At 36.4% G+C, this 15,583-nt stretch overlaps 1 protein-coding gene across 1 annotated transcript; it reads right to left on the bottom strand.

Annotated features, from left to right (window-relative positions):
- Window positions 1-5,512: 5,512 nt before the first annotated feature.
- On the bottom strand, window positions 5,513-15,125 carry lmf1 (lipase maturation factor 1). Its single transcript, XM_028476537.1, has 11 exons — window positions 14,896-15,125; window positions 13,605-13,914; window positions 13,439-13,449; window positions 11,366-11,514; window positions 10,596-10,661; window positions 9,449-9,616; window positions 8,911-9,091; window positions 7,583-7,736; window positions 7,213-7,396; window positions 5,929-6,041; window positions 5,513-5,794 (listed from the first exon to the last, which is right to left on the bottom strand). The coding sequence occupies exons 1-11, from the start codon at window positions 15,107-15,109 to the stop codon at window positions 5,608-5,610; spliced, it is 1,737 nt and encodes a 578-aa protein (XP_028332338.1). The 5' UTR covers window positions 15,110-15,125; the 3' UTR covers window positions 5,513-5,607.
- Between the last annotated feature and the right edge of the window lie 458 nt (window positions 15,126-15,583).

Genomic DNA, 15,583 nt, shown 5'->3' with positions numbered 1-15,583 from the left:
AACCGGAGGAGGAGGAGGAGGAGGAGGAGGAGGAGGAGGAGGAGGAGGAGGAGGAGGAGGAGGAGGAGGAGGAGGAGGAGGAGGAGGAGGAGGAGGAGGAGAACAACAACAACCTGAAAGAGGTGCCTCTCAGCCAGTCAGGGGTGGACTGGGACAAAAATGAATCCCTGGCATTTTCTGTCCAGACCAGCTGACTACATTATCAGTGACACCACGTAGAAGTTGTTATTAAGTCAGTAATGTTCAACATGTGGCTCTTTATGTCCTAATTTTAATTAGTATTCACAATGAAAACTTTAAAAGGGGGTAAACTTTTTAGTCAGTGGCTATTTGTACGGTTGCCATATCAATATACCGACATTCTATTTGTACGCAGCGCCTCTATTTGGCCAGTTTAGGTCATGTGACTAAGACTAACCCTAACTCTAGCTCTAAAAAATGTTGCGATATTGGGTTATAACCAAACCCTAACCCTACACCTACACCTAACCCTAACCTTTATTTATTTATTTATTTATTTATTTATTCAGTTTATTTCCGACATGGTTACATTCACTTTTTTTACATTTTTTTTTTTGTACATGCCACTCTTGACTGCTTTTGGTCAATTTTAGTCACAATACACTCTTTTCTTGCCACGTTTTTGCCTCCTTTGGACTATTTTTAGCAACCTGTTACAATGTCTGCCTGCATTAGCTCGTAAATAAAAAACGTAGCGGACCGAACCAGCCAATTTTGGGTTGATGGCCCACCGGGACAATGCCCGATATGCCAGATGGCCAGTCAGTTTATACAGTCTCACAAACTTTCCTGGATCTCCAAGGTAAATACGTTATATGTTATTGGGTCACCAATTACCTCAGGATGCTTTTCCTGTCCATACACTGTCTTAGATGACTTTTATTTATTTATTTTTAACCCTCCTATTATCCTCAAATATTACCAACACATTTTACCATTGGGGTCAATCTGACGCCAGGGAGTTTTTGCCGCCAGAAAATAATCTTCTGAAAATTGACGACCAAGTTTTTGTGTCAGGCCTTTGATGATGAAAACCTGGACCTGTTCCCTAGCGCCACCATCGGGCCAACCTTTTAAATTAGAATTAGTTCATTTTGAGTTTTCATTCAAATCTTCTCAAAATGTACAGATAACATTAATAACCACAGGAGTATGAACTATGATGTGAGCATTCCTGCAAATGAATTAACTCTGCACACGTTTTACACAACAAAAACAGCTTAGGGTCAAATTAACCCTATATGGAAACCAATTCTAGCATATGCACTCTCAGCACATTGAAAAAATATTATTATGATCATTTTTTGCTTAATCAATTGTATTCATCAAATTAGGAAAAGTCATGAAATATGATTAAAAAATATTGTTTTTTTTAATCATAAACATTGAATGGGGTCAAATTGACCCCATGGATAATAGAAGGGTTTAACAAAATACATGAAATAACAGTAATTTACACTGGCATAATTGAGCTCATATAGCAACATAAATTAGTTTTTTTTTTTTATTTTATTTTATCTCAGATTGTGCTTTCCCACACACACACACGCTCCCACAGCAAAGTTGTGACTTGAAATGTTATCACCCATCTTCCATTTAAATGAAATGAAATAAAGACTAAACCAAACCAACACACTTTAATGGGTTTCTTTTTTTTTTAATATTATTTTTTAATAAATATACAAATACATTTTTTTAAAATCATACAATGTGATTTCCTGGATTTCTTTTTCACATTCTGTCGATTGACAAGAGGTAAAATCTCCAAAGCATAGGTTCCCAAAGTGGGGTACGGGTACCCCCAGGGGTACACAAATTGTCATGGGGGTACATGAATAAAAATTTTAAAACACTGTGACAACACTGGAAACTAGTATATAAATAGAGCAGCTAATGCTAGGTTAAAGCTAATAAATAGGTTAAAGCTAATATTAGGCTAATGCTATTGCTCGGTAAAAACGAATGCTAGGTTAATGCTATTGCTAGGCTAAGGCTATTGCTAGGTTAATTCCAATGCTAGGCTCATGTTAATGCTTGGTTAAAGCTAATGTTAGGTCAATGTTAATTTTAGGCTAATGCCAATGCTAGATAATGCTAACTAATGTTAATGCTAGATAATGCTAATGCTAGCTTATGCTAAGCTAATGCAGTGGGGTCGCGGACCAGCACCTACATCCTCACTTGCATTTTCTTCAGGAAATGCAAATACTCTAGTTATTATTATTATTATTATTATTATTATCATTATTATTATTATTACTACTTTGGGGCTACACTGTATATTGTGTATTTTTGTTTTTTTGTGTATTTTTTTGTGGTCATTTTATATGTTTTTGGGGTTTGTTTTTGTTGATTTGTGTGTTGATGGTATTATTTACTGTAAATTATTCTCAGTGCGTGTTTTTTGGTGTCGTTTGGTTATTCCTTATGTTATTTTTATGTATTTTGTAGTAGTCTTCTATGTTTTTCTCTTATCTAGTATGTGTCTTTGTTGTCGTTTTGCGTGTTGCTGCCAAAAGTTATTATATTTCTCTCTTCGTTTGTGTGTGTGTTTAGTGTCATTTTGTGTATTTTGTTGTTGTTTTGTCATGTTCTTTTAATTATTCAATACATTTTTCTCATATTTTCTGTGTTTTTGTTGTCGTTTTGTGAGTTGCTGGTAATATTTAGTATTATCATCATTTTTAACTGAAAAAATAAACATTATAAAACCCCAAATTTGTCTTCTTAATCAACTAAAGACGGATATTATGAGTGAAATTCAAAGAAAAGCTTGCCAAAGCTAATTCAGTGGGGGGGTGTTTCTAGGCGAGGGGCTGAGCAGATGCGTTTGATGAGGAAAGCTATTAAAAAAACGCCTCTGCTGTGTGAGCAGTGCTTTGTCAAAGCTAATGAGCTGCAAAAACAAGCAGGATCAGGCCTTCCACCACTGTCCATCTCACATTCACCCATCACAACACTGTGTCCACCATAGGCCACAATGTAGAAACAAATGATCAAATCATGAGGGTTTTATTCAATTCAATTCTCACTGTGGGATGTTATATTTGTCCGTGTGTTTATTGTCTCTGTCAGAGATTAATATGGGGTTTGCACAGGGTTTTTCAACTTTGGGGTCGTGACTCCATGAGAGTCGCCTGAAATGTCAAGCAATAATAAAATAAAATACAATATAATACTTTTACATTTTACGTTATTTTTAAATAAATTCTTAAAATTTTAAATAAATACACTTTTTATTGAATTTAAATAATACACTTTTGTATTTTATTTAAAATAAATACATTTTTTAATTTTATTTTTAAAAATAAATATTTATTTAAAAAAGTAGGAGATTAATATGGGGTTAGCGCAGGGTTTTTCAACTTTGGGGTCATGACTACATGTGGGTCGCCTGGAAATAAAATGGGGTCAGATGAAATGTCAAGCAATAATAAAATAAAATAAATAAATTAATAATTAATTAATATTATATTTTTACATTTTACGTTATTTTTAAATGAATTCTTTAAATTTTAAATAATTACACTTTTTTATTTTACTTAAAATAAATAAACTTTTATTTTACTTAAAATGAATAAACTTTTATTTTACTTAAAATGAATAAACTTTTATTTGATTTATTTTTTAAAATAGGAGATTAATATGGGGTTAGCACACGGTTTTTCAACCTTGTGGTCGTGACCCCATGTGGGGTCGCCTGGAAATAAAATGGGGTTGCCTGAAATGTTTAGTAATAATTTAATAAAATGAAATAATATTTTAACATTTTAATTTTTAAAAATAAATTCTTCAAATTCGAAATAAATACACTTATTACTTTATTAAAAAATATATAATTCTTTTAATTTATCTATTTTGCACATTTAAAAAATTTATATATATACCACAGAAATAGACATACAGTGCAGGAAGAGGCAGAAAGCTCAAAGAGCTTAAATAATAATGTTATTATTTATGTTTAATTTATTGTTTCTGTAGGAGATCAATATGGGGTTAGCACAGGGTTTTTCAACGTTGGGGTCGTGACCCCGTATGGGTAGCCTAGAAATAAAATGGGCTCGCCTGAAATGTTTAGTAATAATAAACAAAATAATCAAATAAATTCTTAAAATTTAAAATAAATGAATTTTGTATTTTTTTCTTATTTATTTACTTATTTATCTATTTTGCACAATAAAAACAATACATAATATCACAAAAATAGACATATATTGCAGGAAGAGGCAGAAAGCAAATAATAATAATAGTTTTCAAATGAAAACACCACACACAATCTCAAACAACTATATTCTTTACTTTCATTTTCTCAAATATAAATCTATAGTTCAAAATAAAAAGCAGATAAACTGATGAACAGCACCACTAAGCGGTAGTGTGTGTTAGTGCAGGACCAAAACAATAATAATTCAAGCCTTGTATTATGATAAATATCAATATTACATTTAGAAATGTAACTTTTTTTTATTTGACATCAAAATGATAAATTATGTCATTTGTTGCACACAATACAAACATCATTCATTACCATGGCAACTGTTGCATATTGTTTGGGGAACTGTTTCCAGCCAAAAACAGACAGTTGTATTCCACTATTTGTTATGTACATCAGACATATTTTACAATATGACTTTATAATAAACATTTAAGCAAGCGGGTTTAGTCTTTAGTTAGATGGGAATGCTCTAAAGCAGTGGTTTTGATCATGTTTGTTATACTATATTGGGTCAAAGACACCTAAATATTCTGTCCAACTGCATTTATTTTAGCTTAAAAAAAACTAGGTTTAAATTCCTAAATACCAAATATGTTTTAACTTTTTTTTTCTAAGTTATTACTTGAGTAATTTATTTTAATTTTAAAATATCATGTGGTTCTATTGTCTGGCCATGACTGCTGTTTTGAAAAAATCTTCAAAATTACTCTAAATCTATTCAAATTTATTTTCTGCCCTTTTTAGTTTTATTATAGTCCTGTATAAGATTTCAAAGTAGCTTTATATTTATTTCCATCAGAATATTCATACAAACCTAGCCTGATGAACATTTTAACAAATATGCGGTGAAAAATGTTAACTACATTTAAAAGTAAAGAATAGTTGTTTAACATTGTGGATTGTTTTAATTTGAAAAAGAATAATAATTAAAAAAAAATCCAAAATGCATTTCTAATCAGTTTTTTTTTTTTTTTTTTTATCAATTACTAAACTTTTCAGGGGACCCTACATAGTTTCCCCAACCCCAAGGTTGAAAAAAAAACTGCATTTAAGTCTGCATTCGTGTCTGCAGGGATACTAGGTGTCATCCAGTAAATAAATCCCATAATGCACTCAGCTTAGAGATTTCAAACGACTGATCCATTGCAGAATAAACCAGCTTTTACATGTTTTTGATGTTTAGCGATTTGACATTTCTGAGCAAATCAGGATTGGATCTAACTAATTAAAGATCTTAAATCAGAGGGTTTATAAACACCAAGAAAAACAACGGAACAATCTGAAAAATCCATTTTAATGTAGAAAATATAATCACTTTTAATCACTTCATGCAACAATGAAATGACCTCTGGTGGAACATCATTTGAGTGTCAGTGTTTTTGAGTTGGGATGTGTGGATGGGGCCAGTTCCTGGACTGGAAGTAGCCTCTGAGTCCCTGGAGGTCAACAGCGGGGAAGTAAGCTCCGATACGTTTCCTGATCCACCATTTTCCCTCTGCTGCGCTGCTGCTGCCAGGCTGGCTGAACCTGTAGATGAAATGTTCTCCTCGAACCCACCTGAGAGGAACACACGGGTGGAGAAAACAAGTCCACAGTCAGGGTTCATAAGAGGAGTGAACTGGAACAACTAGTACCAGAGCCTCAGCATTAGTGGGAAAAGCTAAAGGAACAAGGTTGGTCTCCATGGTTACCTGGGGGGGTCTGGGCCTTGGAAAGGATTGTGTTGGAGCAGCGATAGGACGCTGCTGTCATTGGACAGAAGACGTCCTGCGATGTGGATCACCCACTCACTCTGTTCATAGGTCTGTATCATACAGGGGACAGAACTTAGATAAACCACAAGATTTGCATTTCCTGAAGAAAATAAAAGTGAGAATGTAGGTGCTGGCCCGAGTCGCACTGTATTAGCTTAGCATTAGCATTAACTAGCATTAACATTAACTAGCGTTAGCTAACATTAACAATATATAGCACTAACATAGCATAGCATTAGCACATCATTAGCTAGCTTTAATATTAACATTAGCCTAACCTAGTATTAACATTAACAAGCATTAACATAACATTAGCTTAGCATTAACTTAGCATTAGCTTAACATTAATCTAACATTAAACATAGCATAGTATTAGTTTAACATTGATCTAGCATTAACAAAGCATAGCATGAGCTAGCTTTAACATTAACCTTGCAGTAGCATTAACTAACAATAATATTAACTAGCATTAGCCTAACATTAACATTAACTAGCATTAGCCTAACATTAACATTAACTAGCATTAGCCTAACATTAACGTAACATTAGCATAGCATTAACTAGCTTTAGCATTAACCTAATGTTAACATTAACCTAGCATCAACATTAGTCTCGCATTAGAATTAATCTAGCATTAGCATTCGCCTAGCAATAGCATTATCCTCATATTAGCACTGACCTAGCATTAGCCTAACATTAGCATTAACCTAGCAATAACATTAACCTAGCTTTAACACTAAGCTAACATTAGCCAAGGAATAACATTAACTTAGCATTAGCTAAACATTAACCTAGCAAAAGCTGAACATTCGTTGAAAAAAGTTGAAAAGGTTCAAATGTGTTGATCGTATTATCAGAACATGGTAAAAGTTAAATGGTTTGTAATTTGTTTGCAAAGATTTGAAGATAAAAACTGGAGCAGCTCCACTCTAGCTTAACCAGCAGTCCACTATAAAAAAACAAGATCAGAGATGACAAGTCAATTCAGTTTCACAAAAAATGTAATAACTCAAAAAGTTGAAGGGTTACAAATTATAGACGTAACACCTAACGGTGTAGGAGGAGTTAATGACTGACATAACAAAAAACAGATAATAGTGAGGATGCAGGAGGCGACTGATGCTTGTCTTTAGGTGTTTCCTTTGACTCGAGGCAGGATTATAATAGTATGAAAGAGATTTGGACTTTGGGACAAATGTTCCACTCGGTTCCGTATCTGACCTGGAAGGCAGCAAACCACATGAGCCAGTCCAGCCGGTAATGGTACGGTGAGATGAAACACGGGCGTCGGTACACGTCTCCAGGTTTGCAGTAGAACTGGTACTCCTCCCACACAGCCTCAGGGGCTTTGGGATCAGGACTCAGAGTTCCCTGGAAAATCACCTCAGTCCGCTCTTTGGTGATGCTGCACAGAGGGGCAGACAGTGGAGGGATACAGTAGGTTCAATGGAACATTTTGTGTGCACACAGGTTTAGTACACTCAGGGTTTATATTACTGAAGATCTTTTTATGTGATTTTTCAACAAAAACTTCATTTTAATATCAATTATCTTTTGGAAATGATGCCCACAGACTGATTCTAGGACCAACCTGCCGAAGGCCCCGTAGGTATTGACGATGCGAAGCGGGTCAAAGGAGGTGTTCATCACCTGGCGAGAGCTCAATAGGTTGGTTACCACGGGAACGCTCAGGAAGCCGATCAGGACACCCAGGGAAATGTTCACCACTCGCCGAATCATCATTCCTATCAGACGTCAAGAAAAACAACAGACATTAATCAGCTCAATGCTTCTTTATAGGAGTAGACGTTATTAAAATATTAATTTTTCCCACTGGAAATTATTTAATAAAATTAACTGGAAAATAGGAGTAACTTTAAATAGCACTATCACATCATACATATTGTAAAATATGTTATTTACAGTTATTTAAAATTATTCCCAATTTCTGGGTAATTCTAATAAATAATTTCCATGAAAAGTTAAAATTTCTGAATATTTCCAAACATCTAGACCGAGTTCCTGAACTTGAAATTTTCTACCAATTACACAGAGGCAACTCTCACACTTCCACCACATATTGGCCCTTATTTATCAACCATTCGTATGTTCAGATCTGAGCGTACAACGTGCCTTCGACCATATTCACATAAGCTTCGTTATTCATCAGTTTTGACGTGTACGTGATCGTATGCTACGATCAGATCTCACGTCATGTCGGACCTCGTGTACGCAAATCTGAGTTTGTGAATCTGTGGTTCAGCACAGCCAAAACCAGACACTGTAAATAAAGCATTAAATAAGCCTGAGCTGTCATTTAACACATCACTGGGGGCTGTACGGAAGAAATAGAACCTTATTTATGCCTTTGAATGTAAATAGTTCCTTAAACTTTTACAAAGTAAGGTTTTTTGTTTTGTTTTTTGTTTAATTTAATATTTATTGCCTAAAGCGTGTGGACTGAGGTCAATATGAACATCATATCCGTGTGTGCCTCCAGGACCTCTGTTGTGAAGTTGTCGGCAGAGCACACAGGGGGGCAGACTTCACCTGCTCAGCAGCTGATTCTCTCCCACAGAGCTTTTAATTGAGATTCTTTAATCCCGGTTTTCACACTGTCAAAAAGCACATCTTTGTTTTGCTCCACCTCAGATGTGAGGACACTGATTTTCATCTTGTTTGACCTCAGTGGGCGGGGCCTTCAAAACAGGAGGGCGTAACATGTCAATGACGATCGAATTCAGCCGCCGCATTCATTAACACCTGATCATTTGTACGCTGGGATTGGCCAGATGCAAATGCTTCATGAATCACACGTTGGTCCTGTCGTTGGACCAAATGTGCATTAAAATTTGTTTTTCACGCAAGGTTGATAAATCTGGACCAATGTGACCAAACCTAGAACTCATGTTTCCTCACCTTTGGTTGGTTTGATGGTGCGCCCCGATGCGTCCTCGCTCTGGATCTTCAGAACGGCTCTCTTAGCTCCGCCCCCAGAGCAGAACAAAAAGGCCAGCGAAGCGTCGTCAAAACAGGCCACGCTTGGGACGATGGTCAGCCAGTTGAGGAAACTGAGGTTACCGCTCAATATTAGAACCACCTGAGAGGAACAACAGTGAGTGGAAACTATGAGAACTGTAGTGAACTGTGACTATTTATAGTAGCTAATTTCATCAGTCTGCTTCTGCCACTGTGACCCCTAACTATGAGTATGACATATACACTTTTTAACCATTGAACAACAGTTAAGACAAAAAAGTAGATTATTTCAGCAGGGTCACCAAGAACTGAATATTATTGATTCATCCAAAAATATATCATAAAACATTACAGTAAAAAAACAAGCATCTGAAGGTTGTAAAGTTTGTGCGTCTGGCTTTTCTCACATCGAGCAGGAATAGTTCATCATCAGGCTTTTTCTGTGCAGGAAAATAATGCAGCTTAGTTAGTAGTTTACCTGGAACAGGATCTGGAGGGCCCCGTTTATCATACACATCCGCCGTCCCATGAAGGTGAAGAACGGAGCGATGAGCTCGATGAAGTGATTGGACAGAGTCTCGAAGCGATGGAACCACCACGGAGAGCGATGCATGTAGTAGGACATGGGGTTTGGAACAGGCTGGGTCTGCACAGGAAGAGAAGTTTATGCCCTGACCAAGGATGACGGATAAAGTGCTGTCACTTTAGAGCAGTGGTTCTCATCATATTCAGCCCCAAAATAAAGCTACCACAGACCGGGGACCCCCACTGTACCTGAAGGTGGTTGAAGACAGACATGAACATTAAAGAACAGCCATGTAAAGACAGGGCCATCGATAAGGGGGAATAAAGGGGAGAGATTTTTAGGGCCCATCCTTAAAATCAGCAAAATGATGGTCCATTGTTCTATCAATCTGTGTTAACCACATTTATTCATTGATCTGAAAAATATTCATAATCAGAAATAAAATGGGTTGAAAGTGACCAAAAATGGTGCAAAAGGTGGTGTAATGGAATTTTAAAAACAACAGTTATTGGATTTGGGCTAAAAACTGAAAAATGAGTGGTAAAAAGGTTTCAAAGTGTCAATATTGGAACAAATAGTTTAAACTGGCAAATAATGGTCATGACAAATCGTGAAAGTGGTTAAATTCGTCAAGATAAGCATGAAAAAATGTTAAAAGTGACAATAGTGGGTCAACATATGCAACATTGGGGTGGAAAAGTGGTGGAAAGGGTTTTTTTTTAATTGCTGAAAATGTCTCGAAAGTGGAAAAAATTAGCAGAAAAGGCATTGAAATGTGATGTAGAAGTGGCAGAAATGGGAGTAATGTCGCAAAAATGCTTTAAAAGAAGCTAAAATATGGCAAGAAAAAGTGATGAAAATGGGTTAAAATATGGCCAGTTTGGTGTAGTTGCAGAAAAAGGGTAAAAATATTTTTAAAAAATGGGCTCAAATTGTTACAAATAAATATTCTTAGTTCCTTGAAGGCATCACCCAGTGTCTCGCGGCCCCAAATGGGGTTCTGACCGCAAGGCTGAGAACCCCTGCTTTAGACAACCAAACAAGACGACAGACTAAGCAGTGTGTGTCATCTGGAGAAGCCCAGTTAAAGTCCACTCACCTCATAGTGGTAGTCCATGCACGTCAGCTCACGCCAGCATTTGTCCCCTCGGATTTTAATCAGACCCTGAAATCAGCAGAACAATCTCATTAGGTTTCACTTTCCTCCAGGTTTCTATATTTCAGCGTCTGACGCAGTATTCATTAGAAGTGACCTGCACTTGTTGATTTATTTTGAAGAAGACACATGAAAAACAACTAATTTTAAGATCATAGGACTGAAACTGAAAAATGAAAAAATAAGGGAACACAAACAACACATCCTCGTTCTGAAAATATTCCTGCTGAAAATCTTTATCCATTAATTAGTGGAATGTGTTGAGAACAAAATAACAAAAAGGAATAATCAATGGAAATCTGAATCATTAACGATATGCTGTACCTTACACCATGGAATATTCCATTACATTCATATCAATATATTGATTCTGGATCAGTTTATTAGTACTAAAATTAATGAGAATTTAAAGGAAAGAGGATTTTTCAGATATCTGGAATACAATATTGACATGTTAAAAATATATTTTCACATTAGTAGTAATTACATTTGTACACTATGTCTCATAGCTGAGGTATACCTATGATGAAAATTACAGGCCTCTCATCTTTTTAAGAACTCGTGTATCCCCATTTTAAGAAAAAAGTTATGTAGATATTCATTGTGGTCCATATCGCCCAGCCCTATTACACATTTGATCTGAAATGAGTCTTTAGTCTTGAGCCTGTTTTCCTAAGTTAAAAGGGTAGCATGGAGAGCTAACCAGTACTCACAGCTCCCAGCATGATGCGAACAATGAGCCACCTGAAGGTCCAGATGCAGATGATGGAGGGGGGGCAGCGGCGGGGGACCTGGGACAGGGTCCACAACGGACACAGGAAGATGGCCAGGAAACCCGTCTCTAACAGCTGACTCTCCCACCCTGCACACATAGAGTGTGTGTGTGTGTGTGTGTGTGTGTGTGTCACATGTCAGAACAAATATTTGCATGAACCCAACAAGAAACTGATGCAACAAAGCTGACCTCCAAATAAAAGCTGATAGTTACATGATCAGATTGCAGTCACGGCGTCACCAAATACTAAGTGTTATTAGCTAATAATAACAGAGCTACATGTTTGCTATTTCTCAACATTATTTAAATCAAAAATGAGCACGTTCAACTTCAAATAGGTGATATTAGAACAAAGGTGGGCAACTTTTATCACAGCGGGGCCACAAAGAAGGAATTTTCTGATCCGAATACAGGAACAATAAGTTTGTGTTGTCATTTCATGGATTTTTGGTGTAATTTTTTTTTTTTTGTTTCTTGTGGTCGTTATGTGCAATTTTTTTCTCATTTTTTACGCTTTCTGTTTTTGAAGTAATTTAGCGTATTTTCCTCTCATTTCATTTGTTTTTTGTGTTATGATCCAATTTGTGTATTTTTGCTGTCATTTTGTGATTTTAGAGACGATTTTTGCGTATTCATTTTCTGTGTTTTCGGTTTGTAATTTCATAATTTTTCTCTCATTTGGAATTGTTTTTTTTTGTTTGTGTTGCCATTGTGTGTTTTTTGGAGTCATTTTTTGTACTTTCATTGCGTAACTCATTTTTTGTATTTACTTCAGGGGCCGCTCAAAATGTACAGTATATTTGGACCACCAGTTGCAATGCTTGTACTAAAAGATGACGAAATGGTAAAAAAAAATGTTGTAAATCTGTATCTTATAAGAAATAAAGCCGGGGTCGGGACACTAAATAGAAAGTTTATCACTAGATGTTCTGGCGAATGAGGAAACATGACAGCCATAGAAAACCCACTTTGGAATGAAAAAGTATTCACTTAGAGGCTTCGATTTCCCATTTCAAAATTCCTCCAATTCCGTTTCAGGGTTTACCGATTTCAGCGTCACTTTACCATTTTACGTTTTAATAACGTTTATCGTTTTTCCCTTTTTAGATGACTTTACTGGCTAAGAAACATCCTGAACTCATACCAAACATGATATATATGGTTAATAGAGTCAACTACTGTTGTTAATTTTATATCTAGCAAAGAGTTATGTTAAAATCACGTGGGATTGTTTCACGAGAAATTTGACGTCTGTTTGCTATACAAGGAAATGTGTGAAATGGTCCCAAAATATCAAAGTGAGGGTTAAGAGTGTCTTAATTTCAATTTCAATTTCATTTTGTACAAAGTCAGCCTCGCGATTACGTAGTGCAAAATTTTGAAAGAAATTAGGAGCTAAATTTGACATTTCTAAACATTGAGTCACCCGTTTCCCTGGGGAAAATAGCGTGTAAATGCGTAATATTGACATGCAAGTGAGGTACGTGATCTAAACTGGCCAGTGAGGGGCGCTGTGTACGGATAGAATGTTGGTATATCGAACTCTAAATAGAGCAATAAAAACTGGTCATGGAAACACCTGAATTAAGAAAAAACACTCAAATATCGCTCAAACGTTTTTACACTTCCATGAGGAGGAATTTCAGGCATTATGATACTGAAATGTGTTGCAAAAGCGCTATGGAAACACTTTTTCTGGCAAATACACGTCACATGACCACTTCTCTCCAAGAAAACGTGGCGCGGTACGTGTAAACAGAAGAGGAAACCGGGACATTTCTTAGCATTATGCTTGTAAATTATTACTGCCACATTTGTCGTGAAACAACAAAGGAATACAGAGTTTTATAAAAAAAAGTTCTGAGCGTTCGTCTTTCTGGAAACACGTTCAAAGCGCAATTATACTTTGTCGACATTTAGAAATATCGCTTTTATTTTGCGAAAATCTGGAATGGAAACAAAAAACATAACAATGAATTATTAACGTGTCAAATAACGTGGAAAGACTTACCAAAAGAGTACCTGTGAGGACAAAAACACAAGACAAAATAGTTAAAAATGTCCAACTAATTGGTGGAAGAAAACAATATTTTCCTGAAACAAATTCAAATCTATCTTAAAATTATTTCTGGTCACGTATCAGTTAAAAGCATGATATTTAGTTTCAGCTCGCTCACCACAGCTGCCCCACGCTGACCAGTGAATGGTAAAGCACCCACAGGGTGATCATCATCACCATGTTGGCCATTCCCGTCACCAGGACAAACAGGGACAGGGCCATCCCCACCAGGGCCATGACATCCAGGTTGGTATCCATGTCACTCCAGTCCAGGAACCAGATTATAGTGGGGGTGTACGCTAAGGCCGCGGCACCGATCTTTCCACCCACGTAGCGCTTCACGTTGTTCAGGTAGCTCTTGCACGGCATCAGGCCGTGCTCACCGATCAGCTGCTTGTTCTGGTTGTAGGCCACGCAAAACGCCACCACTGCACAAACAAGGGAAGAGGAAAAAAAGTGCATTCGGTGTCTGACTCAGACCTGTTTGAAGCAACTTTATAGTACGGTTAGCTTAAAGATCTTAGAGTGAGTAGAAGTGTCAACAGTTCCTTTAGCCAGGCCTGTTTTTGTCTTTATTTTGAGGAAAACGACTCAGAATATATAGAAATGTGCCAATAGTACAAAGGACAAATGTTCACCTTGTCTTTTCTCTCTGCAAACTTAACACATGCACAGAAAACAAACACAGCTAAAGTCGTAGCCTACTTCATTTGTGAATGCATTAACCATGCAGCAGCCATCTTTCAAACTGTACCTAAAAAATTCCCATTAGCATCATATAGAATATCATAAAAATAATAATTTCTGAAAAATGGTATGTCTGCGTGCTGTCTGTGCCTTATGATGAAGTATTTTAGTTAATAAAACCCCAGAAAACACGGGAAATATATATGACGTTATCAATATGTGCTGCTTCAGATAGGAGAGTAAGTTGAAAGCTGTCATTTTCTATTTATTTTTTAAAGGTTATAACATATCAACATTTCATTATGTCTACGTCAACACATTATATTTTGTCCTTATTTTAACTTGTGTCTGTGTGCGGTGGACGGGGTCTGTACGGGGTGGATGTTTTATTCATTTTTATCTTTGTAAAAGCACTTTGAGCTATATTTTATTGTATGAAAAGCACTTTTTATAGATAAAGTTTGATTTGATTTGTACTTCCGGTTCCTTCAAAATAAAAGTTGTTCTAGTGGCATTTGTCATTTTCGTGTCCTTAGGCACTAGTATGAGTGTGTGGTAGTCGGTAAAGCCGACTGAGGCAGCATCAAAACTGTCAGTCTGCCCCAGGGCAGTTGTGGCTACAATAGTAGCTTGCCACCACTAAGTGGAGTGGAAGAATAACACATTACACATAAGGCAGTCCTTAGGAACACATCAAACCTCTGTCTGTCAGTCAGACTCACAGTAAATGAAGGCGACGCAGCGCAGCAGCACGATACGAGTGAGCCAGTAAGAGCCGGACAGCAGCGGCTTCTCCGTGTCAGGCTCCAGGCGGGAGTCCGCTCCATGGTCCGCTTCACCCGGGGACAAGTCTGAGCCTGTGTCGGTGTCTGTCTCGCTCTTGTTCACACGTCTCCTCCTCACTGAGCTGTCTGTTGTCTCACCGCTGGCCGCCATGTTGGCAGAGCTCACAGTCACGTGACCAGAAACACCGGATAAAAAAATATTATTATATTAATATTAATAAATAAATAATAATAACTTGTATTTATTTTTGTTTTTATGCTCCTGTTTATTGCACATTGGAGGATTTGGATACTGAGAATTTCCCATCGAGAAAAAAAAAAAAATATATATATATATAAATTATTGTTTATTATTATTATTATAGCTTTATTTCTTCCTCTATAATTTAACATTTTCTAAATTCACAACAAATAAACCACATTTCCTACAGATTTTTCAAATTTCATCAAAATGTATATATATATTATTTTTTTTATTTTATTTTTTTTTACATTTAAACCGAGTGCAAATTGTGAACCCCATTACATCTGGTTTTTTTTTGTTGTTGTTTTTTTTCAATTTCTTTCAATTGACACCAAACTTGCTACAGCTGACTGACCTCTGACACAAACAATCCACACATGA

This window comes from Gouania willdenowi, chromosome 19 (assembly GCF_900634775.1).
Source record: "Gouania willdenowi chromosome 19, fGouWil2.1, whole genome shotgun sequence".
NCBI lineage: Eukaryota > Metazoa > Chordata > Actinopteri > Blenniiformes > Gobiesocidae > Gouania > Gouania willdenowi.
The sequence above is the reverse complement of the archived record's forward strand: the minus strand, read 5'-3'. Positions and strand labels throughout refer to the sequence as shown.

Coding starts and splice junctions, on each gene's coding strand:
- lmf1 (XM_028476537.1), bottom strand. CDS start 15,109: ATGGCGGCCAGCGGTGAGACAACAGACAGCTCAGTGAGGAGGAGACGT. Junction 9,092..9,448: donor CCCTCCAGATCCTGTTCCAG/GTAAACTACTAA, acceptor TGTTCCTCTCAG/GTGGTTCTAATATTGAGCGG. Junction 5,795..5,928: donor CAAGGCCCAGACCCCCCCAG/GTAACCATGGAG, acceptor TGTTCCTCTCAG/GTGGGTTCGAGGAGAACATT.